Genomic DNA, 27,867 nt, shown 5'->3' with positions numbered 1-27,867 from the left:
AGGTCAGGGGCAGCAGCCAAGAAGAGCTACCCCACCTCCAGGGTCAGGGGAGGCAGCCATGAAGAGATACCCCCCCCCCCCGTCTAAGGTAAGGAGCAGTGGCTGCGCTTTGCTGGAGCAGCCGTGAAGAGATACCCCATGTCCAAGGCAAGAGAAACCCAAGGCAGCAAAGCTGCTTAAGTCTACTGTATTTTTGTTGCTAAGGATGTCCTCCATTTGTACCTATGCAAGCAGATATTAGCATACACATGCAGAAAATTAGATTCATCTTTATTAACTTTCATAATCTTCAATTTAGTCTGTCACTTGGTGGTTCAGACTGTAAAGTGTCTGTCTACAACGTGAGAGACCCGGGTTCAATCCCTTGGTTGGGAAGATCTCCTGGAGAAGGAAATGGCACCCCACTCCAGTACTCTTGCCTGAAAAATCCCATGGATGGAGGAACCTGGTAGGCTACAGTCCATGGGGTCGCTAAGAGTAAGACATAACTGAGAAACTTCACTTTCAGTTTTTAACTATTAGAATCAGTCTTCAGTAGAGATTAAAAAAAAAAAATCCTATTGTCATTCTATATATTAGCAAGTGATAAGAGAATCTCATATCCCAACTAGCACAAAAAGACTTTCCGTCAAGCCTCAGGTGTTTACTGCCATGGCATGATTGTGGGGGGCCTTCTCAGGTGGCTCAGTGGGCATGATTACAAATATTTTCACAATTAGACATTTTCTCAGCTCACACCTTAAGTAAAGATCCTCTGGCAGGGTAGAAGGGGTGCTTAATACCTGTGGCCCCTCACTCATGTAGTAGGAACAGGATACTTATATTTTAGATAAAGACTCAAAAAGAATTAAATGATAGAGTCAGGGTTAGGTATGAGGCTCACGCCAGCTAAGATTTTATTCAAGAAAAAAAATGTAACTGAAAATAAAAGTCACTCGAATGAGAGTTTCAAAAAACCCTATAATTCTTCAATGGCAGCTCTTGCACCCGCTGTTCAAGCCGGTTCTAACCCAACCAAGATGCTGGAAGGCAGAGCACACAGTGGTGCCCATCAGGCCAATGAGGGCGATGAAGCTCAGGGCTCCCCGCTGCCGCTTTCTGGGTTCTAAAAGAAAGAGGAAGGAACAGAAGTTACTGGGGACGCTCCACAATTACAATGCTGTCAACATCCACCAGCCATTCTATCAAGGCACTTGGGGTTGTACGTTAGACCATTTGGTCTTAAGAGGTCAGCCAACTCTTTAGCCTATGCTGGCAATTGTCAGATACTGCATGGGAAGTTGTGTGTCACAATAGTATTGGACTTTAAAGCAAATTATAGGATAATAATTAGAGCACCTTTGCTTTAGGATCTTTGGGAACTTCTTTCCTCTTCCAAAAGGTAAGCACAGCCAGAAGAGTCTCTTCCCCACTTGTCTCTCAGAAACACCATTTATAGTACAGCTGAGGAGCAGATCTGAAGTCTGACTGCCTGGGTTTGAATCCTGGCTTTCTAGTTTACACTTAGTAGCTCTGAGACCTGGAGTCTTAATCTTTCTAAGCCTCAGTTTCCTCATCTATATATTAATACTATCTATGTCATGGAACTGTTATAGGGTTAAACAACATATGCTGAGGTCTTAGAACAGCAATAGACACATTGAAAATGTTCAATAAACATGAGCTTTGTTATTAAATTCTATTCAAAGGTTAACAAAAGGAAAGACGATAACCAATCTTTTACCTTGGTTATCAAGTTACTTTGATAGCTACAACTGGGTTATCAAGTTACAGAAAGACAAAGTAAATTAAGTTACTTTGCTTTTTGAAAAGCCTTGCTAAACAGGAAAGTACAGTAGCAGAAGATTTTAAATTTGTTTCCTTGGCAGACAGCAGCGTGTCCTTACCTCCTGTGTAATAGCCGTAAGCATAAAGGACTCGTCCAACGATCCAGGCCAAGCCCAAGCCAGAAACTATACGCTAAAATAGAAGGGCTCTGTCAGTGTTTTCATTCAAGAAACAGGCAGATGTTTATTAACATCTAGGATTGATGACATACTTTAATAACAAGTTAACAATTTCATAGATATGGTAAAATACTCCCTACCAAATGAGGGTAGAATGAAATTGTTTTCAGTCAGGAAAATCAAAGCACTGTGATCCTTCTATGAACTGCTCGCAGACCTGAGAGGTGATTGCTGGCCTGCCTTCTCCTCGGGAGGTGGGATGGCAGGAACCGCCGGGCTTGCCTTGGAGGGGTCAGGGTGCTAGAGCACAGTGATTCTGCTCTGGGAGAGGCAGGCCTAGGGGTTGCAGAGCAACAGGAGAGGAAACCAATGGAAAGGCAGGACTGGGGGAGGAGCGCTGTGAGCAGTGGCCTGGGCATTCCGTGCTGAGGGCTGCTTCATCAGTGAGGGCCTCCAGAGGGCTCCGAGGGGCTACGCTGCGCCCTATGCCCAAGTGTGGGGCTCTCCCAGAAAAAGCCAGAGGGGGTGCTATGTTGTGAACCCCAGGATATGCAGTCTTGGGAGGGGACAGTCTCCCCGTTTCCAACACCCTTCAGAAGACAGAGGAAAAACTCATGTGAGATGGAAAAATCCTTCCATTTGGCCGCCCTCCTGGGGTGACAACCCCTCTGGTCCAAAGGAGGCCAGGGAGAAAGAGAGAGAAGAGGTGTGAGGACGTGAGTCACGGAGTGCCACTGTCCTCGAGCATCTTTCCAACTCAGCACTGTCATCAGTGGGGTGAGGTTCCTACTTCAGGGTTTTTGTTTGTTTGTTTCCATGATTTTAGGGAGTGTTAAATATCGGTAGGGTATGAAACAACCATAAATAAACACCCAGGCACATATGTCTCTATCTAGGAGGTCTGTAGTCTCATTAGGTTGCTCTGTAAACCCAGGAGCTACGTTAGGTGCTTGTCCTCAGAGCAGTCTTAGGGTATTTTTAAAGAACTAAGCTCAAGGAACGGGATCCCCAGGTGCGGGACAGAAGCAGGGTTTGGGTGCAGAGCAGAGGCTTATGGAAGTCTCAGAGCCCTAAATGTGAGGTACCAGTCCTCTGGTCACAACCCAATGGAGGGGAAATCTGTCCCCTTGAAAGGAAAGTTTCTGTCCAAAGCAAGACCCAAACGGCAACTAACCAGAGAACCTTGCTTTATGTAGGTAAGGTGCAGTGCAGACCAAATCCAGGGCTCACAGGGCCACAGCAGCCTACAAGGTGCCGAGGTGCCCCCTCGGCCCTGCCGTCACCCCCTGCCCACCACTGAAGCCATGCTGCTCACTGCACACCAGGCAGACCAGACAGGCTCCTGCTCCAGGGCCTCCCCTGCCCACCTCCCGCCCTGGGGGTGTCTGGAGGCATGTGCTCCCTACCAACTGCCCAAGTGTCTCCTTCGCAGCAGGGAACGCCTCCTGACTGCGCCCCTCAGCACTGGTCCCCCAGCATTCCCTTTCCATCGTGCCCACTTGTGTTTCCTCTGTGGGGTGCACCACTTTCTAACATACTACATGATGCATGAAGCTGAAACGCCAATACTTTGGCCACCTGATGCGAAGAACTGACTCATTGGAAAAGACCTGATGCTGGCAAAGATTGAAGGCGGGAGGAGAAGGGGATGACAGAGGATGAGATGGTTGGATGGCATCACCGACTCAATGGACATGGGTTTGGGTGGACTCTGGGAGTTGGTGATGGACAGGGAGGCCTGGCGTGCTGCGGTTCATGGAGTCGCAAAGAGTCGGACATGACTGAGCGACTGAATTGAATTGACATAATGTATTGGGTTGGCCAAAAAGTCTGTTAGGGATTTTCTATAAGACGTGGAAAAACACAAATGAACTCTTTGGCCAACCCAATACTTGCATTACTTTTTCATCTGTAACCCCAACTAAGAGTCAGTGCATGAGACCTGGAGTCTGTGCCTGTTTTGGTCACTGCAGTAACCTCAGGTGTCCAGGAAATTTCTGTTGCCTGAATAAATACAGCAAAGGAAAACTCGATAAACATGAGCCTTCTAGGAGCAGACAGTCCTGGGTTCAAATTATGACTTTTTTACTCTAGTTATTTGATCTTGAGAAAGTTATACAATATTCAAGACGTTTTTTATCTGTTAAAAAAAAAAAAAAAAAAAACCAGGAAAAATTCTACCTGCTTTAAGAAACTGTAAGAAGTAACAGAATTTAATTCTTTAAAATATACGGTGCCTAGACATCAAAGATGTTCATTGAATGTTCATTTCCTCTTCCCTCCCCAAAGACTCAGTGAATTAAATCTATTAAATCTAATCAGATGCCTCCCTTCTCCACCCCCCCACCCCCCAAAAAAACCACTTGTGCTGTGCGTGCTCAGTACTTACTGGGTGGTAAACACCTCCGACAGCTAGAAAAAATAAGAAGGGAGGGTACACTTCCAACCTGGAATAGAAAGAAAACAACTTTTTTTTAAGAAAAGCACCCTACTTAAGTATGTCCCTGTAAAACTAAGAACTTTACATTCTTACTTGCCAAGTTAGAAATTTGAGAGTAAAAATAATCATTGAGTAGAGGTGGAAGGCCGGACCACTAAGATCATCCACCTTCTTTTGCTTTGCTTGGGATTAGAGGTAACTCAGAAGACAGTGAGTCCAAGACCTCAAAGCTAACAAAGTGAAGAGGTGAATTAGAGTCAACCTGCTTACAGAGCTCAAAGCCTCTCACCCCTAGGCTGGGACATTCAGCATCACTTTAGAATGGACTTGTTGCAAATACTGCAGAAGAGTACCATAGCATTAAAGACATGTTGGGGGAGGGATGGAGTGGGAGGTTAGGGTTAGCAGATGTCAGCTATTATATGCAGAATGGATAAACAACAAGGTCCTATTATATAGCACAGGGAATTGTATTCAATAGCCTGTAAAAAAACTGTCATGAAAAAGAACATAAAAAAAGAATGTAGGTATAACTGAATCACTTTGCTGAAAGTAACACAGCAGAAATTAACACAAGGTAAATCAACTTCAATTTAAAAAAAGAAATGGAAAGAAAAGGTTATCCAGTCTCTCACCATCCTAACAACTCTTAATTTTGGTTAATATTATTTTAATCTGTTCATAAACACATTTTACAATACTTTTAATGAGTATCCATGATCATCATCCCAATTACTCAGCAAACCAAGGGTTGAGGTGTAGGACAGAAAGCTCCCACTCTGCAGATGTCTCAGGGGCCCAGCAGGGCCAGCACTCACGTGTTCTGGTGAGCTCGCTGAATGCAGTTGAAGATGTGCCCGTTTTCAGGGTCAGTGCTGTACATGGTAGGATACTGTTAAAACAAAGTGCGTGTGATCATATGGTTAAGTGTAGCATTCAATGTTGAGAGTTAAAATCAGCCCTAAAGACAATGTATCCCAAAGCATCTTCTGTCATAACTTTGGTAGATGATCATTCAATTTCTGCTTAAATACATGCAGTGAGAGAGGTCTCATTCTCAGAGGCAGATTCAATCTGGGTCTATTAATATCCAGAACAAGGACGTATGTCTGTGCCATTCAAGGGGTGGAGGCAGCGTGAGCCAAATTCAGCGCTCTTGTTGACATTATGCCGTCACTGGTGGCTTTGATATGCACTACGAGCAGTAATTGGGAAACAGCTCCGTCCCCAAGAGTCAATCAGATACCACAGCCTTTAAGGTTCCCTTACTGGGGGAATGGAAACTGTGTGTGAGAATGTTAATGGATGTGTGCATTGAAAAAAAGAAACTAGACATGAGCACTTTAAAAGGAGTTCTGCTTAGGGAGCCTAATTATAATTATTCAACAGAGTAGACATTTAAAATTGCTCGCCAGGGATAGCTTCAGTAATTATCCCTTCTAGATTAGCTGGAACTAAAGGAAGCACTCAGCAGACCTGCCCCCTACGTCTAATGTCCAAGCACGGGATAACTGTGGCACCACGTGCTTCTTTTCTACTAGGGAGACAGGAAAATCACCAGAAGACATCATTTTAAATGGGCACCCCAGAAAACAACTGCTATTTAACCCCCCCTTTTAAAATTTTATTTATCTTTGGCCACACCTCAAAGGTTGTGGGATCTTAGTTACCTAACCAGGGATTGAACCTGGGCCCTCAGCAGTGAAAGCATGGAGTCCTGACCACTGCTCCACCAGGGTGTTCCCTGTTTAACCTCCTTTAGAAAATAACTCTCTTCCCAGCAAAGAGCTCCAGACAAAAGCACACCTGGTTTTTCTACAGAAGAGACAAAAGAGAAACAAGACTGAAGAGACCCTCTAGCAGGGGCCTGTACTTCTTTCTCTCCTCCCCCCAGACAGGGGCAGAGTTTCTAACAGGAACGTCACTAGCATCACTAGCATCTCACCTCTGCCTCTGTGGCTGAAAACGGGTTCCTGCCCCTGACACGCCTATAAGGGCACCATGTGTTCCCACTCACCTCCACTTTGTACTTCTTGCGGGCCTTAGAAACATTGATGGCTAGATGAGTTACCATCAAGAAGCTGGCAGCACCAGTTAGAATCACGAAACCATATTCCTTAGAGAGGACGGCCATCCTGACTCTGTGGGAGAAAGAACACATTAGGGTGCAGCCCGGCACTATGGGCGCTGTGCCACAGGAGGTCTCAGGAGTGCGATGCTCTGTAACCAGCAAGTGTATCCCTACAGATCAAAAAGAGGTGTGAGTGATCTGATGGTTCTAAGAGGTAGTCAGAGATGTTAACCACCCAACAGAATCTTTAAAAAAATGACTGAAGTCTGCAATATACGCACAGAAAAGTTCACGATCACATTCTCTTCTGTGCTGGAGTTCCTTTGATCAACACTGCATTTATGAGATTTATCTAAACCACTGCAGTGGTCATTGCCATAGGATGGTCTGGCCACTAAAAAACACAATTCAAATAAATATTTCATAAGGCAAAATGCTACAAGATTACCAGAAGGAGATGGACAGACAAAAAGGGAAAAACAGAAAGAGAGAGAGAAGAGGGTATAAACCAGTAAGTGCACAATGACTCCAGGCTTTCGTTTGTCTGGTGGCATGGGGGACACTGAGGGCAGGGACCTCTAGGCCTCGCTTGGACCCTGAGGCACGTGCTAGTGTGGCAGCAGGAACATCACACTGGAAGGGAAGGGATGGTTTTTAGTGCTTCGAAAGCAGAATGGGGCTCTGAGCAGCTCTTGGAGAACCCAAGCTGCTACTGCTGCTAAGTCGCTTCAGTCATGTCCGACTCTGCGACCCCATAGACGGCAGCCCACCAGGCTCCCCTATCCCTGGGATTCTCCAAGCAAGAACCCTGGAGTGGGTTGCTATTTCCTTCTCCATGAGAACCCAAGGTGTTCATCAAATCAATACTTCAAAACTAACCCCATGATGTGTCCTGGTGCCTGCAATGCCACTTACTTTGAAATGCATCAAAAATGATGATATAAGCTAATATAGCAAAATATTAATTCTAGAACCTGTGTTAAATATATATATGATAAATGTACAATTCTTTCAACTTTTCTGCATGTTTCAAAAATTTCTTAATAAAATGTTTGGAGAAAAAAAAAAGCTCATCTCAGCATTTTTCAGTGTTCGGCAGTTTCAGCTCTTTGAGTTCCTGTCCTGCCCCAGGAGGGAAAGAAGGAACGCCAAGGAGAAGAAAACTTGGTGGTTGCGAAGAAGCCCTAATAATCTCAAAGTAGTTAGTGCTGCCTCCAACCTCTCTGAGCTTTATCACCAGATGTCCAAAGAGCACAGCAACATAAAGAGAAATAGCTACAAGGCTTCCCGAGCTCTCAGCTGCTGGCCCGCCACGTGCACGGATGCTGCAGGCCGACAGCTCATGTGTGTTCTGCCTTCAGCTTAGAGCTTCCATCCCTGCTAACGGTCTGGCTACCATCTCTTCCGTAAGCCTGGGAGGGCTACCCTGCTCCAAAATGTTTCCAGTCATCCTCACTAACAACCCTACCAGATAGTATTCTCCCCATCTTCCAAAGAATGCCCAGAGGTTAAGTAATGTTCCAAAGGTCTAAAAGAGAAAGTAGCAGAGTTGGGATTTAAGTTTAGATTCTGATTAGGTTCCGATGTCCCCTTTCAATTCCACTTGACGATTCAGAGCTGACTTGACACTGGAGTCACAGCATCTTTCTCAGTGTGGAATCTGGGGCCTGTAAACAGCTCAGCTCTTTAAAAGTTTAAGTTTCCCTTACATCTGCAAAATAACATTTGAAAACAAAATCCTAAAATCTGCTCACCCCTCACCATGTTTCACAATAATTTCCATCAGTTTCCCTTGCTATAGTCTTTCTTCACCTGGAGCTGCTCACTGAGGGGTACCCACCACACTCTTCTTTGGGACCGAGGACACATTCTGGAAAGGGCCATTCCCATGACTCAGCACCAAAGTCACCACCAGGTCAGCCTCTCCTGGGCCATCACGTGTGGCTCCAGAGAGCAAGGAGTCTCTGGTTCCCCTCCAAGCTCCCCTGCCCTCATTCTCTTCTACAGTTAGTCATTTTCAGAGTTTAGAAAATCGGCTTGGGGAGAAAGCTTTAGTAGTAGATAGCAAAACAAAAATACAGAGTGAATACCAAACACCTCTTTGAAAATTAAATAAACACGACTACCTAATTACCCTGGAGTTCAACACATCTAGGCCAAACAGGCTATTGAAAATGAAGCTGTCTCTGACTTTGCCAAAAGCTGCCTGTTTAAGAATTAAACGGTCAGGCTCAGCTGGTAAAGAATCCACCTGCAATGCGGGAGACCTAAGTTTGATCCCTGGGTTGGAAAGATCTCCTGGAGAAGGGAAAGGCTACCCATTCCAGTAATCTGGTCTATAGAATTGCATGGACTGTATAGTCCATGGGGTCGCAAAGAGCGACTTAATGACTTTTACTTCACTATCTGGTTTAGATCCAAGTTTCCAAGCTGAAAGTCCATTCAGACCTCAGCTTTGGACAGCAGGCTGGGCTCCCTCACAGCCTGGGGTCACCTGGTGACTTTTCAGCATGCTTGTAATCTTCCCCCAAATCCCGTAAGTTCCATTTTACAGAAAAGGAAATAGAGGCACAGGTAGCGAGGTGAAGGCAGAGCTAAGACCAGAACAGTCTATGGAACTTTCCCCCAAATACTCCAACTAGCCCTAGCAAAACATTAGAATTCGTGGCCAAGTCACTGGCCTCTGTTTTTCTGGCCTGTAAGGGTTTGGGTAGAAGAAGGTAGGTGGCAGGACAGAGAAGTGCCTTTTGAGGATATGTTTCTACTGCAGGCAATGAACTTGGAAAGGCAACTGCTCAAAAATCTGCAATTTGGGGCTTCCCTGGTGGTCCACTGGCTAAGACTCCATGCTCCTAGTGCAAGGGACCCAGGTTCGATCCCTGGTCAGGGAACTAGATTTCACATACTGCAACTAAGAGTTCTAATGCTGCAACTAAAGATCCTGTATGCCGCAACTAAGACTCAGTGCAGTCAAATAAATAACTAATACATGAATATTTAAGAAAATCTGCAATTAGAAATTAATGTTTACTATGTGTTCCTCTTCCACAATATAAATGCAGTTTCGGAGGACATGCTCAGGCAGTCACACCCTAATGAAAATGTGTCTCTTCATACGCTGCTGTGGTGATAGGTACTGGGGGAAAAGGAATCGGGGTGGGGACAAGCAGAAGCAGGAGCAAGACCTTTGCAGGGCAGAGAAGTTACATGAAGGGGGACTTAGAGTCCGATGCTAAAGTAGGTGGTTTGCAAAAGATGGTGTAATGGGTCAGGAAACTGTAAATGTGCCAGGGGCAGGAAGAGAGAGGAGGCCTTCCCCGAGGCTCTCCCTGCAGGGGCCATGGACACGCCTGCACAAGTGCAGGAGCCAAGCCTGTTCAGCCCGCCCAGACGCCGCCATGCACTTTTACCCAGTGAGGAGTCCTGCTTCACAGGCACTGCAGCCAGCACTTCCCAGCTGGTGTGATCAGGGCTAGAATAGAGAGAGCGGCCAATTGTATCAGCTACTAAGCTCCCATGAGGGAGGGACCATGTTTGTCCAGCATCCTCCATGCCAAGCACAGAGTGTGTGCTTATAGAAAGCTGTAGAATAAACGAAACAAGCTGTAAGTCCAGGTGGCTTTCAAAATCATCCCTCCTCTTGGCACAGTGCCTGGCATAAAGTATGTGCCTAACCCATGTCAGTTTCCTTTTTATCCCCCTTAAGATATCTACTGAAACAATGGAAGCAATTGGGTGTATGAATTCCTGGAGAAAGAAATCAGAGCACAGAGAAAAGCTCTGTCACTATAGCTGATGAAGACACAAATCCCATGCGGATTGACAATGCTTACAGCTTGTCCTTTAAGAAAAGAATCCGTTTAATTCACTTAGGGGTCAAAAAAAAAATATCTTCATTTGACAAATCCCTATTTTCTGAGGAATCCAGGACAGAGAGCTGGACACTCCCAACCTGTCGTGGGTTTGGGTGTGTGCACTGGGAAAGGGGAGGCACTTCAGCTCACAGCAGCCACACCCAAGGCGGGGCCACCCACAGCTAGTAGATAGGTCCCACCGCACAGGCTTGCGAAGCTGATATGTGGAACATAAACCTCTCTTTGACAGGAGCACTCATTCGGACTGCACACCATGGTTCGTTGATTACATACCTGCTCTGTGTCTCCAGCAACCCGTATATCCACCCAGCAAGATAAGGTTCTTGGGGTGGGAACTCTGCCCTAGACTTTGCCTTCTACATGGTGACAGACACATATCGGTCCTTTTGGAACTGAACTTTCACGACCAGTGTAGATTACTCTGTAACTATCTTGGTTGTATAACAGCACTTGTTAATTTTCATGCAGTTTTCAAGGTTAGTCACACACCAGCTGTAAAGATTAAAATTTATGATCTGTACAAATAAAAATTTATTTAGTTACTTCGCAGTGTTACATGCTTCTGGGGGACATGTAAAACAGAACCATCTGGAGAACAGCCTGAAAGCAAGGTAGTATACTTTATACTGTTCGTATTTTAAAAATGCTCAATAATTCTACTGGGAATCTATCCTAGGGTAGTAATCAGGAAGGCAAACAGATATGGTTCAAAGACTTCAGCACTGCTTATAACAGCAAAAACAGAAATGGTACAGATGTCCAAACAAAGAGGACTACCTAAATAAATAACATGGCCATAAAATAGAATAGAATAGAATCATCAAAAATAGTGAAATATTTCAGATGGTGAAACAGATTTAAAATATAGTGTTAGGTTAAAAAAAGACAACGAAGTGTATATCTTAGTTTTCTCAATAATAGAAAAAATTAAAGAAGAAAATATCAAAATCATAAGCATAGTTATTTTTAGATGGCTGAATTAGATTTTCCTTTGTACCTTCTAGAATGTCTAGCGGACAAGGGAATGGCACCCCACTCCAGTACTCTTGCCTGGAAAATCCCATGGATGGAGGAGCCTGGTAGGCTGCAGTCCATGGGGTTGCTAAGAATCAAACACGACTGAGTGACTTCACTTTCACTTTTCACTTTCATGCATTGGAGAAGGAAATGGCAACACACTCCAGTGTTCTTGCCTGGAGAATCCCAGGGATGGGGGAGCCTGGTGGGCTGCCGTCTATGCGGTTGCACAGAATCGGACACGACTGAAGCGACTTAGCAGCAGCAGCAGAATGTCTAAAGTGAGCAAATATATGCCAAAAAGTTATATGAAAAATGGCCTAACAAAGACCTAAGCAGACATTTCTCCAAAGAAGACATACAGATGGCTAAGAAACACATAGAAAAATGCTCAATATCACTTATCAGAGACATGCAAATCAAAACTAAAATGAGGTTTCACTTCATACCGATCAAAATGGCCATGATCAAAAAATCTACAAACAATAAATGCCAGACAGAATGAGGATAAAAAAGGGAACCCTGTTGTACGGTTCATGGGACTGTAAACTGATAAAGTCACTCACTATGGAGAACAGTATGGAGATTTCTTTAAAAACTAGGAAACTACCATATGACCCAGCAATCCCATTATTGGGCACATAGCCTGAGAAAACCACAATTGTAACAGACACATGTACCCCAGCGTTCACTGCAGCACTGTTTACAATAGCCAGGACACGGAAGCAGCCTAGATGTCCATCGGCAGAGGAATGGATAAGAAAGCTGTGGTACATATACACAATGGAGTATTACTCAGCCATAAGAATGAACAAATCTGAGTCAGTTCTAGTGAGGTAAATGAACCTAGAGCCTGTTATACAGAGTGAGGTAAGTCAGAAAGAGAAAAATATCATGTATTAGTGAATATATATGGAATCTAGAAAAATGGTACTGATGAATCTATATGTAGGGCAGCAACAGAGATGCAGACGTAGAGAATACGCTTGTGGAGTCAGTGCGGGAAGGAGAGGGTGGAATGAACTGAGGAAGTAGCACTAAAACATATACATTGCCATATGTAAAAGGGATAGGCAGCGGGACTCTGCTGGCTGGCGCAGGGAGCTCGACCGGTGCCCTGTGACAACCTAGAGGGGTGGGGTGGGGAGGTTCACGATGGGGGGGACATATGTATACCTATAGCTGATTCATGTTGATGTATAGCAGAAACCAACACAACATTGTAAAGAAATTATCTTCCAGTTAAAAATAAGTAAATTAAAAAAAGAAACCAGCAAAAAAAAACGGCCTGACAATAATTAGTAATTGAGGAGACAGAGGAACAGGCAGTATGTTATAATGGAGCCAAAGAGTCAGACCTGACTTTTAGCTTGAACCCTGTTACTTACCCACTGAGTGCAGTACACAGCCTTGCAGGTAAGGGTGCAGTTCTGAAATCAAATTGGCTGGGTTTGGAACCTGGATCTCATACCCCTAGCTGTGGGTCCTCAAGAAAATTACTCAGTGTTTTTCAGCAGCCTCGACCTCCTCGCCTGTTAACTGGAGATGATCATGGCACCTACCCCACATCATATAATAGTTGTAAAGCTAAATAGGGACACTGTCTCTAAACACCCATCAAGCTACCTGCCACACAGTAAGTACTCAGTGAATGTTATTTATCAGGTCACATTGTGTGTGCTAATGTTAACTGTCTTTACCCTGATTCAGTGATAAAAGGCGATGTTTGAATATATGATGATAGGATACATTTAAGAATTTATAATTTTAAACTACCATTTTAAGAGAGCAAACATAGCTTATAGCTACACACATGCCCCTTTTCCCCAAACTCTTACTAGCCAGCATGTTATAACAGGTCATCTGACAAGCAGGAGTATCCAGAAAGAAGCAGGCTTCTAGTACAGACCATGGAAATCAGCAAACTCTAGTCCTGCAAGCCCTCCCTGTAGCCAGACGCCCTCATACTGCACGGGGCTGAGTGCGTGTTCATTTACTTGTCGGGTATATTGCGTGCCTACTACGGCTGCTCCGTGGGCTGGTGTAAGAGAGAAGATGATAAGCTGGATTTGGCCCGTGCCCTCAGGAAGCTCATGTTCTATTGCAGGAAGTAGGCAAATAAGAAAACAAATAGTCAATTCCAGATTTTTCCTTCATAGCAATGGTCAGAAGCCAAGTACAAAAACTGCCCACCAGGGACGTCCCTGGTGGTCCATTGGTTAAGAATCTACCTCTCAATCAATGGGATGTGGGTTTGATCCCTGGCTGGGGAACTAAGATCCCACATGCCGAGGGGCACCTAAGCCCGCACTACAACAAAAGATGCTATAACTAGGACCTGATGCAGCCAAAACAAATATTTTTAAAAACTCCTCTCAAAAATGAAACTAAACGGGTTGGGGAAAGGCAGAAATACGACAGAAGTGTTTCTATTCTCTCCTCACTTAGTAACTATAGAGGTATTTGTTTCTAGTTAACTACTTCCTGGCACACTTAAGTCAAAACAGTTGAGAGAACATTAAACTGAAGGTTTAAAAAGAATTAGTTTTTCTTTTTATTTACAAAATTCTTGTCTCTTATTTAATCGCAGAAATCCTTTTGGGAATGTTTTTATTCCTAGCAGACTTGAATACCGTTTATGATTTGTCTTCTGCCATGGGAAAATCTAAGGAAGCACAGACAGTGAGAATTCTGGAGATAAACTCATGTTCAGACCCCACCTCTGGGAGCTTGTAAATGTCATTTAATTTCTCTGCCAAATTGGAGAATACTATTTACTTCACAGGATGGTTTGAGGAGTTAAATGAGATAAGCTAGACTAAGCATCTGGTACAAACACTTATTAAATGCTGATCCAAACACAAAGACATATTATACATCCTGGCAAGTACACGTATCTGTCCATCTATGTGAATACCTCCTAAATAAGGAGGATATTGACTTTTCTACAAATCAGTTATGTGCTCTGACTTAGGAATTAATTCTGATAGTTTGGGATAGATTCAAATTCGGCAAAAGGGCGGGTCTATTAGATTCCGGATGTGGACAGCATACTGACAGAAGAACTTAATTTCCTAGTGTGGACAGCATGAGAACATTTAATTCATTTATTCAACCACGATATACAAAGTGTCTACTCTATGCCAGGCACTGCTTAGGTGTGCGAATATAGCAGTGGACAAGATGCAGTCCCTGATCTCAACGCACGGACATTCTAATGTCAGAAGACTGACAAGAAATATGCCAAGTCAATCTGAGCGAGCAATGACTTTGTGTGTGTGTGTGTGCGTGGGGCTGCATCAGGTCAGAGTTGCATCATGCAGGATCCTTCATTGTGGTGCACAGATTCTCTAGTTGCGGCATGCAGGCTTAGCTGCTCCATAGCATGTGGGATCTTAGTTCCCCAACCAGGAATTGAACCTGCATCACCTGCACTGCAAAGCAGATTCTTAACCACTGGACCGCCAGGGAAGTCCTCAGGAATGACGATTATGGAGAACATACAAGGCAGTGGTGAAAGGGGATGGGTAGGGGAGGGGGCTACTACAGCAGGATCGTCTGGGAAAGGTCGCTTTTCTGCAGCCAACATCTGCACTGACAGATGGATGTAGAAGAAACAGCCATGCAACACTGAGGAAAAGAACATTCCAGTCAGAGGCAAAAGCAAGTGCGAAGAAAGGCTCTGGGTGAGGAAAGGCCTGGACTCCAGTGAATGGTGAGAGTGCTGCTTCTCCTGCTTCTCCCTCAAGGGACTAAAATGAGATGAGCAGAAGAAAGGGTATGGAATTGTTAAGTGTTAGCAGAGGAAGCATCACTTTCCAAAGGGAAAGGTGTTTGATTAAGCAAACATGACCATCTTTAACCACGTGAGCCTTGGGGCGGATTCAACTCCAACACATGGAAAGAGTTTTCCAGGTATGAAAATGGAGCAGGAGTAGTACAGACCCTAAAGGTAAGGAAGAAAGAATTCTGAAAAGAAGTGGACCCCTCTGTGAAGAATCATGAACAGAATATGCTCTTGGCTTTGGTGAGGGGGACCCTGTGCAGCCAGGCTTTAGGGGAATAGTAGAAAGTGGAGTCCATGTGTCGAAGGTCAAGAGACAAGTGGGCTGTAAGGGAATACATCTCGGGCAGCGCTCCCTCCTGAATTCACTCCCACTGTCCAATCCCACCAATACGGCCTGTGCGAGTCCTACCCCTTCCCAGGCAGCTGTTCTTCCCCACGGACCCTCACCAGCCTCAGGCTCTACCTTTGGATGTTTGCATATTTTGAGAATACCTTAGAAACCAAATTAATCCTGTAATATACATATTGAAACAGCAGAATTTCTGCTTGTAACTTTTTTATTTATCAAAATGTTTATTACTGGCCAAACACAACTTTCTGAGCACATATCAGGTTGGAGGGAAAAAAACTAGGAAGCGTAGCTAAGCAGGTGGGGCATGGGACCAGACCAGTGGGTTTCTAGGGGGAGATCAGAAAGCACTGGTGCCCTGGTGACTGGTGGGGCCTTGAAGTCTGCGGTGGAAGGAGCAGTACTTGGAGCAACAGGTCTTTGGTACAGCCAGTGAATAGGCAGTGGATTTTTAAAAAGCCACAAGGCACCACTGTCAAGTCTCACTTTAGGAGTGATCAAGCTTGGACTTAAAATGAGGCTGTGTTGTCTCACCCCTAGAAGATATGCTCTTCTGCAGTGCCTGAGTTCATGGGGTTCATTATGCTATCTGGCTAAGGCACTCTCCTCCAGGAATGACTGACTGATTCTCCTAGAAACACCACCACTGAAGTCCTTTACTTCACTTACTATTTCCTCCGATTCCCGCTTCTGCCACCACTCCCCTTATCTCACTGGGGCAGGGGTTCCTTCAGTTACAAAAGGATTAATCAGAGAACTTCCTGAACTACACCCAGCAGAGTACTCCTGGGGTAAAGCTCTCCTTCACTATTCACTGCACTCCCTCTGAGCTGCCAATAGACATTCCCCAGGCACAATCAGCAGTGCACAAAGGGAGCAAAAGGCAAGCTGGAGCACTGGGCAACGGTCTCAAATAATTTATGACTTTTGAGCCATGAAGTTAAAACAACTTATCTTTTACTAAATGTAAATCAAGCAAATATTTCAAGGGAGAGAGGATTTCGACTTTCAACTCTCTCTCTGCCCTCAAACAAATAAATAAAAGCCAGAGTGGGCAATGGTAACCCCTACTTCCATTTGCAAGATTGCTCTTCTCCATCGGTACAGCAATTTCTCCACAGCTTTATTATTATTATTATTATTGTTAATGCATCAGGACTGGGACAAGGCTAGAGCACTGACAGCTGACTTGGCGCCATTCCCCAGTATTTCATTAAAATCCTTATTTGGCTGCCTGTGCTATTAATCCAATCTTCCTTACTTTACATTTTACATGGTATTTTTTCATGAGAATACTACAAAGATGGTAACTTAAAGGGCTTCATCTGACCATATCAAATGGACTTCTATGAGTACCCAGCACTGGGAGGTGGTTCCAAAAACTCGGAAGTTGTGGCAGAGGTCTACTCAGCCTATACCCTTTCAATGAAGTAGTTGTCCAGCCTCGTTTCTGCCTCCAAATATATCTACAAAGGAAAAGGCCTCAAAATTACTTCCAGGCAAGACAGCTGTGCCCATATAAAGCTACATGGAGAAAGTTAAGAGCCTGGAGAGAAGTAGCACAAAAGTAATTCCCTATTTCCATGATGGGAGAGGAAAAAAAGAGAGTTTCTTTGGGCTCATCCTACATTTTCGAAATGCCAGTCTGGTAACTTCTATGCTAAACAGATGGTAAAATCTGTTTGAGAGTCAACATTTCAAATGGCAGCTACATTTTAAAAGGAAGACATGGACAGTTAAGAGAAGGAAAGCAAAACTATTCTCCACAATTGCTTTGCATATTCAGTAGACATTTCTCCAAGGGCTAAAAATGAAAAGTCAGTTGAATAGGCGGGCCATCACATCTCCAGCCTCAATTATTAATTCAAGTGAGGCAAACAGCAGAGGCAGATCACAAAGTGGTTCTCTCCCAGTTTCTCACATTCTTTAATTCCTCATCAACACTGCTAGCAGAACACTCAGAAGGTGGACGTCAGCTGTCAGGGGAATGGAAGAGCTGTCTTTTTAAGACATACATGTCCTACAATCCAAATCTATTCCATTGAAGATTAAGTAGCCAGAGCTTGGAATATAAAATATTCAAGTTCCACATGTCACTAAAAACCAAAATACTTATTTATCTTTTTTAGCTGTGCTGGTCTTCATTGCTCTGCAGGCTTTCCCTAGTTGTGGCAGGCAGGGGGCTACGCTATAGTTGCAGTGTACGGACTTCTCGTTGCAGTGACTTCTCTTGTTGAGGAGCATCAACAGTTACGACATGTGGGCTCAGTAGCTGCAGCTCCTGGGCTCTAGAGCTCAGGCTCAGTAGTTGTGGGGCAGTGGGTTTAGTTGCTCTGCAGTCATGTGGGATCCTCCTGGATCAGGGATCGAACCCATGTTTCCTGCATTGGCAGGCAGATTCTTTACCGCTGGGCCATAAGGAAGCCTCACATATGTCATTTTAATTCCAATGTTTTGGTGAACTGTCAGTGCTGAGGACAAATGGCTATACCACTATATTCGCTGGGAGCAGGAGAGGGGCTGGTGAAGGACCAGCTTGATGCTGACGCCTGAGTGAATGCTTCCTGGTTATGTTGGATGAGCCTGCACTGACAGTCATACTCTGTTAAGGTCAAAGCAAATTACTTGCTCTCTTCTTCTCTGGACTCTGACTTCAGTGTGAAAACACACTGAACACACACGCCGAGTGGAATTGCTCTTGGGAAGAACCGCTAAGTCAGCTCTTCAGGAATCGAAAATACTAGATTGTAAGACTGAACAAATCCTGGGTTCCCTTGTTTGTGCAATGATGAGTTCTCCCAAACAGAGTCTTGACCCAAGAATTCTTGACCCTATAGGTGAGAGTTCCTTGATGCGCTGACCTAGAGGCCTTGAGCCACCATGGACCATCTGGAGCCCAGCCTCCAGGGAGGCGTGATCCCAGGGAGAGGCTGCAGAACACGTCCCATGGTCTAAGGGCACCAACCTCAGAGGACAGGGGGAGAACGGAGAACGCAGAAGAGAATAAAACTCTTGTAACAACGCATTCCCCTGATGCTGGGAGAGGCAAAGAGAGAAGAGGGCGGCAGAGGATGAGATGGTTAGATAGAATCACTGACTCAATGGACATGAACTTGAGAAAACTTCAGGAGATAGTGGAGGACAGGGAGACCTGGTGTGCTGCAGTCCATGGGGTTACAAAGACTGAACAACAACAATTCATTCAAGGGGGCTGATTTGATACAATCTGTTCAGAACAAACCATTTCATCAGATGGAATGCTCACTTTAACGAAGGCCACACCTACCACCTTCCTCAGTATGGCCTCAAGATGAGGCCTTCCCCGTGTTATCCCCTACTGAATGCTGGGTGCCACGTGCAGTGCAGGGTCACAGTGGTCATCGAGACAGAGAAAGGAGGTCCTGACATGCCAGAAAATGGAGTCAAAAGGAGGAAGACAACTTGGGAGGACCATAGAACAGGAGGGGAAGAGACTGAACTAAGGTCTCTGAAGGATGTGATGTGAGATGTGAGAACATAGTAGAGAAAACAGCAAGTACACAGGCACAAAGGAAAGGGCTTCACTTGTATAAGGGAGAAAAAGGAGACCAGTGTTGGCTGGAGGGTAGTGATATAGACTAGATGAAGAGTGGTAGGAAAAATCAACGATTATTAATAACAGTATTAGTAGTACATATATTATTTACTATGTGTCAAACACGGTTCTAAGTGGTTCATCAGTATTAACTCATCTAAATCCTCACAGCATCCCTATGATATATTATTATTCCATTTTGCAGATGAGGAAACTGAACATGAGAAGGTTAAGTCATTTGCCCAGGACACGCAGCTATCACGGAGAAAGCCTGGATTCACACACAGCCAGGCGGTCTGGCTTGAGAGTCGTGCTCTAAACCCTTGACTATATATCCTTTCTCAACAAGGTTGGGGAGCAAGTTTGATCACACTTAACCTCTTCAGAACTTTGCTACTTCCCCAGACCCTCTCCTGAGGATAAACTATATTAACGAGAATAGAAAGCTAATAATTAACTCCAAGCCTGTGACTGATTAAAGCCCAAGAGCTTTCTAATTGGAAGAAGAAAAAAACTTGGAAAAGGTCCAAGTTTGGGGTTTTTTTTTTCCTTTCTTTTTAATGAGTGTTAGCACTGCGGTTGGAGAAGGCAATGGCACCCCACTCTAGTACTCTTGCCTGGAAAATCCCATGGACCGAGGAGCTTGGTAGGCTCCAGTCCATGGGGTCGCTAAGAGTCAGACACGACTGAGTGACTTCATTTTGACTTTTCACTTTCATGCATTGGAGAAGGAAATGGCAACCCACTCCAGTGTTCTTGCTTGGAGAATCCCAGGGACTCGGGAGCCTGGTGGGCTGCCGTCTATGGGGTCGCACAGAGTCGGACACGACTGAAGCAACTTAGCAGCAGCAGCAACTATGTATGACAAGAGGAGATATTACAGAAAACAAAAAACAAAAAAAAACAAACCTCTAATCTTTCAGGTGTACAGGTTTGTAAGGAGCAAAGCAGCACAGAAATTAGCACTTCTTTTTTATATCATGATTCCCATACAACCTGTCCCTTAATTAGCATTATATAGGAATGGAGGGGCAGAATGAAACTAAACTCTGACTTCCTGAAGAGGAAAAAAAAAACCTCTAATGAGTCACACTGACACCACTTGGACTTTCCATCACAAGAAATGTGGGTGGACTGTAGTTAATTCTTAGTAGCTGCTGAGTTCCCGTGAGTCTCCATTCAGAGTGATTCTGAATGGAGGAACCGCACAGGCAGCAGCGCTTGTCTGAAACAAGAGTCTAACTCTTCAGGCCTGTCTGTACTTAGAAGGAAGCTGTGTCACAATCCTTCACATTTCTTAGGCTGGAGAAGTAAAAAAAGCATATAGATAAAAATAAATTTCTTTGGCTGTTAAATAAAACAGATTGAATTAAGGCACCAAAATATTAGAATACAAGTTCCAGTTAATGAGTAGGTGGACTCAAGAAAGAACTCAGAGGGTAACAGAGGATTGATGATTCTAAATGCTGAAATCCTTAAAGGTATTTGCAAATATATTTGGAAGGTAGTATAACTTCCCCATGGAAAATAGGTAGACAACATAAGAGACAGGGCAATACAAAAATTCTATTTTACATAGTAGTAACCTACCTGGTAACTTCTGAATTCTTCTTTTTCAAAAGGATGGTATGCTCATAGGTAGTATTATAAGTATACTCATAAGTAGTATTAATGAAACCAGTTGCAAAAAACCATAGCAGTATATTCTTTTAAACAAATATTGCTTTAAAAAAAGGTAAATGGTTCATGATCAATTGTGCTTGGCCAGGCTGTTCTGAATACAGATTCAGAATATTTAAATAGAAATAAAGGTTCCAAAAAGGACAAGGAGTACGTCAAGGCTGTATATTGTCACTCTGCTTATTTAACTTCTATGCAGAGTACACCATGAGAAACGCTGGGCTGGAAGAAGCACAAGCTGGAATCAAGATTGCCGGAAGAAATATCAATAACCTCAGATATGCAGATGACACCATGCTTATGGCAGAAAGTGAAGAGGAACTAAAAAGCCTCTTGATGAAAGTGGAGAGTGAAAAAGTTGGCTTAAAGCTCAACATTCAGAAAACGAAGATCATGGCATCTGGTCCCATCACTTCATGGGAAATAGACGGGGAAACAGTGTCAGACTTTTTTGGGGGGGGGGCTCCAAAATCACTGCAGATGGTGACTGCAGCCATGAAATTAAAAGACGCTTACTCCTTGGAAGGAAAGTTATGACCAACCTAGATAGCATATTCAAAAGCAGAGATATTCCTTTGCCAACAAAGGTCCATCTAGTCAAGGCTATGGTTTTTCCTGTGGTCATGTATGGATGTGAGAGTTGGACTGTGAAGAAGGCTGAGTGCTGAAGAATTGATGCTTTGAACTGTGGTGTAGGAGAAGACTCTTGAGAGTCCCTTGGACTGCAAGGAGATCCAACCACTCCATTCTAAAGGAGATCAGCCCTGGGTGTTCTTTGGAAGGAATGATGCTAAAGCTGAAACTCCAGTACTTTGGCCACCTCATGTGAAGAGTTGATTCATTGGAAAAGACTCTGATGCTGGGAGGGATTGGGGGCAGGAGGAGAAGGGGACGACAGAGGATGAGATGGCTGGATGGCATCACCGACTCGATGGACATGAGTTTAAGTGAACTGTGGGAGTTGGTGATGGACAGGGAGGCCTGGGGTGCTGTGATTCATGAGGTCGCAAAGAGTCGGACAGGACTGAGTGACTGAACTGAACTGAACTGATAGGGAATATAGATTCCCTGGTGGCTCAGATGGTAAAGTGTCTGCCTGCAAAAGGGGAGACCCGGGTTCGATCCCTGGGTTGGGAAGATCTCCTGGAGAAGGAAATGGCAACCCACTCCAGTATTCCTGCCTGGAGAATCCCAGGGACGGAGGAGCCTGGTAGGCTACAGTCCATGGGGTCGCAAAGAGTCAGACACAACTGAGCGACTTCACTTCACTTCATAGGGAATATATTTAGATATTGCTATCTGTGCAGCTAGCACTAAATGACTTTTTCACAGATTGATTTGTCATTCACTTCATTCCAGATTTCCCCAGGTAGGTTCAGCTCCTTTACTATTCTCCAGCTTAAGAGGTTCTCCTTCACGGACTGCATCTCTGCAGAACCCTAAACTGGCAGGATTAAGTCTAAATAAGGGGTAAGACTGCCCTTCTCCAGTTTTGTTCCTTATGTATGGAAAGTGAAGTGAAGTGAAGTGAAGTTGCTCAGTCGTGTTGGACTCTTTGCGACCCTATGGACTGTAGCCTACCAGGCTCCTCCCTCCATGGGATTCTCCAGGCAAGAGTACTGGAGTGGGTGGGTTGCCATTTCCTTCTCCAGGGGATCTTCCCGACCCAGGGATCGAACCCAGGTCTCCCTCATTTCAGGCAAATGCTTTAACCTCTGAGCCACCAGGGAAGCCCCAAAGGGTGTGTTGCCTCCCCGTCGGGGAATCGAATCCTGGTCTCCCGCGTGACAGGCGGGGATATTCACCACTATACTAACGAGGACGGCGGCTATGTAAGCCCCCGAAATGCGGTTTCTATGATTAGACACAGTACCTCTACCAGTATCTGTTTTATATATAGTAACATCATTTGGGAGTGGGGTGGGGAATGGCTTGACAAAGTTTTCTATTTCTGTAACACTGTGTCAGGAGGGAAGCTTAACAGAATGTCTTCTCTGGCAGAAAGCATTTGTTTGGATTTTAGATATAAACGTATTAAATTCAGTTAAATTTAACTCCTGTGAGAATAAACAATTCCCTGACTCGGGTACTATATGCTCATTACTGAATTGGTTGACTTAAATTAAGCACAGACTGTAATTTTGACCAGTAACCTTGGGTGCTTCCCAGAAACTGTAGACTCCCAATGATCTACAGATTTCCCATGGGGTGCCCTTGCTTCAGCTCCCACGGACAGAGAAATCTAACATCTGCGGCAATTCCACACGACCACGCCCAGGTCTACAGCACCTGCAAAGAGCCACACATCTGCAGGGCAGTTGGGAGTCCTTCCCTGCAGAACCCCTTTTCTCTGTTAGGGGATTAAAGCCACAAGCCCGAGGCTCTTCTCCTACCCACCCTCTTTGTCTCTGCTTTTCTTTCATCTCCTTTCCCACACTCTGGTCCCCGAAGCGGTAAACTTCGTGAGGAAAGTGTTAGCAGAAGCCAGAACATCGGGGAATAAGCTACCAATCAGCCCCCAGCCCCTTCCACCGCCCTGCAGCTGCCCCACCGCTGGGGCCCTAGGGCTCCCTGCATCCACATCAGATGAAGGGCTCCTCTGAAATTCAAGACAGAATCTAAACGAAGATTCCGCCTCCACTCTTGCTTTAAGGCGGCGGTAGGAAGTGACCCACTCGTAGGTTCCAATACAGACATACGGAAAAACGTTTCTATGAGGCCGGAGGAAAATAAACACAATTCCCTTGGAGGCCCTCCCGGAAACTTCCTAGCAACACATGCACATCCGCAGCTGGCGCAGCGCTCTCAGGCCACTTTAAAAACCTGTGTCACCCATCAGGCCTGCACTGCCAGCTGCTCCCGCAGTGCCCTGCGCGCCCATCCTGTGCACCAGAGATGCAGTTGGCAAGGTCGGGTGGGCTCCGGAAGGCAGAAAGAAAGCGCCCGGGGTCCACACAGCTCAGGGAACGGGGGAGAGAAAAGGAAGTAACCGAGGAAGCGTTGACCTTGAGAATCTCCCTGAGTTTTAGATAGCGAGGCTAGTCTGACTTAGACGCTCCAAACTCACTACATCATAGGGAGGATGGAGGGCAAAGGGGATGCAAAGGTAGAAAAAAGAAGGGAGCCAGCGAGCGAGCTTCTATTCAGCCAGGGATGGCAGAGATATGGGCAGTGCCCAGAGCAGAAGCTTAAGTGCCCCCGAGGCCCACCCTCTTCGCTGCCCACAAGGGCCGGGACTCACCTGGATCACCTTCGCTCGCCCGGTGCAGAACGCAGTGCGCAGCGGAAGTGTAGGTGCGGCGTCCTTGGCCTCTATCAGAGTGGGGCGTGGCCCGGGGCAGTCCCGCCCCAACCCCGGGCAGCACGAGGCCACACCCTCAAGGCAGGGCTCTGGGTGCCCGAGAGGGACTTCAGAGTACCACCCCGGGGCCCCAGGTTTTGAGCCAGAGTCTAAATTTTCTTCCTCCTTACTGTTGTCTTCCTCTGTCCATGGAATTTTCCAGGCAAGAATACTGGAATGGACTGCCATTTCATTCTCCAGGGAGATTTAACCCTCCCACCCCCAAATACATTTATCTGTTTCTGCAAATGCCATCGTGGCCGCCTCCCTAAACTCTCCCAGCCAGTTCATATTTCTCGGGTTGCATTTGCTGCATGAAGTGAAGTGAAGTCGCTCAGTTGTGTTCGACTCTTTGCGACTCCATGGAGTGTAGCCTACCGGGCTCCTCTGTCCATGGGATATTCCAGGCAAGAATATTGGAGTGGGTTGCCACTTTCTTTTCCAGGGGAACTTCCCGACCCAGGCTGCACGGTAGGACCTTGATAATTTATCCCCAGCAGAGCCACCGTAGTCCGCTTCTAGGCGCTCTGCGGTGAGGGCGGAACCACAGGTTTGCACGGCGCCTGCGCGAAGTGGGAGGGCACCCAAGCAGAGGTTGCCCGGGAGGGGTACGTGTGTTCTGGCCGCGTTTAGTTTGGTGTAGACGCTCACGGTCCCAGATTGCTGCATTCACCAGATGAAGGGTTTAGGGATGTTCGAGCCTGTGTGTTTCTCTAATATTGTTAGGTTTTCCAAAATCCGGCACCTAGCACTTCGAGCGTGATGGCCGCACCCATTCGCCCCCATCTTCACACACGCTGCCCGCTCGCCCGCTCCAGCTCTCCGGAAACGAGACCGCACTGCCTCAGGGACCCATAGATCCTTGATAGCGAATTTCTGCCCCAGTTAGGCCCTCTAGTCTAGGCATGGTGCGGTGAGATTTTAAGTGAGGGTTGCAGGCTGGGTCAAGCTGGAAAGAATGGAACTTACTTATAAGTGTTGTAAGCTCAGCTCCGGAACAGTCCACTGCAGAAAGCACCAGAGTTTCCAGTTTTCACGTATCTTTTTTTATTATTATTATTATTCTTATCTAGTTTTCACGTATCTTAAGTGGGCCCGTCACCCCTTTACTCTGGACACTCCACATCCTACTAGGGATCACCGCATGTGGGCCAACCCTAGTGTCTCTTATGTAGGGGTACTTCCTCTCTCAATGAGAGCCTGTGCTTCTAGGTCGAGGTGTAGAAAGGTTGGAATCTTGATCTTGGAAAGGCTCTGCTGCTGCTGCTAGGTCACTTCAGTCGTGTCCGACTCTGTGCGACCCCATAGACGGCAGCCCACCAGGCTCCCGAGTCCCTGGGATTCTCCAGGCAAGAACACTGGAGTGGGTTGCCATTTCCTTCTCCAATGCGTGAAAGTGAAAATGAAAGTGAAGTGGCTCAGCGACCCCATGGACTGCAGCCTACCAGGCTCCTCCATCTATGGGATTTTCTGGGCAAGAGTACTGGAGTGGTGTGCCATTGCCTTCTCCGTGGAAAGGCTCTAGGGTGGGTGTTTTAGTAATTTGTCGTATTCACGTACCTGGAAGTATTTTGAGACCCCATGGACTCATGTCCATCGAGTCAGTGATGCCATCCAACCATTCATGAGGGTGGGCCCTGCACAAATGGGATAAATGTCCCTGTAAAAGAGACCCCAGAGCGCTCCCTTGGCCCTTCTGTTGTGTGAGGACACAGCCAAGACAGCCGTCTATGAACCAGGAAGAAGGTTCTCATCAGACACTAAATCTTCTAGCACCTTGATCTTCACCTTCCCAGGCTCCAGAATTTAGAGAAATAAATGTTCACTGTTTAAGTCACGCATACTATGGTATTTTGGTTATTGCAGCAGACCAGCAGTAAGACACTTAGTGACTGTTCTATATGAGAAGGCAGCCTGAGGTGGTAGAAGGAATGACTGAAGAGTCGAGAGTAATTCTGGCCATTCCTTTCCCAGTTATCCCTGTTGGACACAAATACGTACTTAATCATACAGATTGTTGTTGTTCAATTGCTAAGTTGTGTCTGACTCTTAGAGACCCCATGGACTGCAGGACCCCCCAGGCTCCTTTGTCCTCCAGTATCTCCCAGAGTTTGCTCAAATTTATGTCCATTGAATCAGTGATGGTATCTATATATCTCATCCTCTGTTCCCTTCTTATCCTTTTGCCTTCAATCTTTCCCATCATTGGGGTCTTTTTTCCAATGAATTGGCTCTTTGCGTCAGGTGGCCAAAGTATTGTAACTTTAGCAGCAGTCCTTCCAATGAATATTCAGGGTTGATTTCCTTTAGGATTAACTGGTTTGATCTCCTTGCAGTCCAAGGGACTCTCCAGCACCATAATTCAAAGGCATCAATTCTTCCATCCTCAACCTTCTTTATGGTCCAACTCTCACATCCATACATAACTACTGGAAAAACCATAGCTTTGACTAAATGGACCTTTGTTGGCAAAGTAATGTCTCTGTATTTTAATATGCTGTCTTGGTTTGTCATAACTTTTTTTCCAAGGAGCAAGTATCTTTTAATTTCATTGCTGCAGTCACCATCTGCAGTGATTTTGGAGCCCCCCAAAATAAAGTCTATCACTGTTTCCATTGTTTCCCCATCTTTTTGCCATTAAGTGATGGGACCGGATGCCATGATTTTGGTTTTTTTGAATGTTGAGTTCTAAGCCAGCTTTTTCACTCTCCTCTTTGACTTTGATTGAGAGGCTCTTTAGTTCCTCTTTGCTTTCTGTCATAAGGGTGGTGTCATCTGCATATCTGGGGTTATTGAAATTTCTCCCTGCAGTCTTGATTCCAGCTTGTGCTTCATCCAGTATGGCATTTTGGATGATGTATTCTGCATATAAGTTAAATAAGCAAGATGACAATATACAGCCTTGAAATACTCCTTTCTCAATTTGGAACCAGTCCATTGTTTCATGTCCAGTTGCTGTTTCAGCAACAGTTCTAACTGATGCTTATTGACCTGCATACAGATTTCTCATGAGGAAGGTAAGGTGGTCTGCTATTCCCATATCTTTAAGAATTTCCCACAGTTTGTTGTGATTCACACAGTCAAAGGCTTTAGCATAGTCAATGAAGCAGAACTAGATGTTTTTCTGGAATTCGCTTGATTTTTTATATGATCCAGTGGATGTTGGCAATTTGATCTCTGGTTCCTCTGCCTTTTCTAAATCCAGCTTGATCATCTGGAAGTTAGTTCACGTACCGTTGAAGCCTGGCTTGGAGAATTTTGAGCATTACTTTGCTAGTGTGTGAGATGAGTACAATCGTGTGGTAGTTTGAACATTCTTTGGCATTGCATTTCTTTGGGATTGGAATGAAAATTGACCTTTTCCAGTCCTGTGGCCACTGCTGAGTTTTCCCAATTTGCTGGCATATTGAGTGCAGCACTTTAACAGCATTATCTTTGAGGACTTGAAATAGCTCAGCTGGAATTCCATCACCTCCACTAGCGTTGTTCATAGTGATGCTTCCTAAGTCCCATTTGACTTTGAATTCCAGGATGTCTGGCTCTAGGTGAGCAATCACACCATGATGGTTATCTGGGTCATTAAGATCTTTATTGTATAGTTCTTCTGTGTATTCTTGACACCTCTTATTAATATATTCTGCTTCTGTTAGGTCCATAGTGTTTCTGTCCTTTATTTTGCCCATTTTTGCCTGAAATATTCCCTTGGTATCTCTAATTTTCTTGGAGAGATCTGTATTAACAGTATATATAAGCAATATTTGTTTTATAAAAGTAGTATTTGTTTATTG

General features: G+C 45.1%; 1 protein-coding gene across 3 annotated transcripts; it reads right to left on the bottom strand.

Moving 5' to 3' along the window:
- Positions 1 to 866: 866 nt before the first annotated feature.
- Positions 867 to 24,023, bottom strand: MGST3 (microsomal glutathione S-transferase 3). 3 transcript variants are annotated; one of them, XM_086393846.1, is made up of 6 exons: positions 23,981 to 24,023; positions 6,404 to 6,527; positions 5,205 to 5,278; positions 4,336 to 4,393; positions 1,887 to 1,959; positions 867 to 1,105 (listed from the first exon to the last, which is right to left on the bottom strand). In XM_086393846.1, the coding sequence occupies exons 2-6, from the start codon at positions 6,518 to 6,520 to the stop codon at positions 969 to 971; spliced, it is 459 nt and encodes a 152-aa protein (XP_086249972.1). In that variant the 5' UTR covers positions 6,521 to 6,527; positions 23,981 to 24,023; the 3' UTR covers positions 867 to 968. The 3 variants fall into 3 exon arrangements, with proteins under 3 accessions (XP_086249972.1, XP_086249973.1, XP_086249974.1); XM_086393847.1 differs by lacking the exon at positions 23,981 to 24,023 and adding an exon at positions 19,806 to 19,909; XM_086393848.1 differs by lacking the exon at positions 23,981 to 24,023 and adding an exon at positions 9,868 to 10,625.
- Between the last annotated feature and the right edge of the window lie 3,844 nt (positions 24,024 to 27,867).

The sequence above is a fragment of the Bos grunniens genome, chromosome 3 (genome assembly GCF_055505025.1).
Source record: "Bos grunniens cultivar Pamir isolate PY7600 chromosome 3, Bosgru_T2T1.0, whole genome shotgun sequence".
Taxonomy (NCBI): Eukaryota; Metazoa; Chordata; class Mammalia; order Artiodactyla; family Bovidae; genus Bos; species Bos grunniens.
This window is presented reverse-complemented; position numbering and strand designations above follow the sequence as displayed.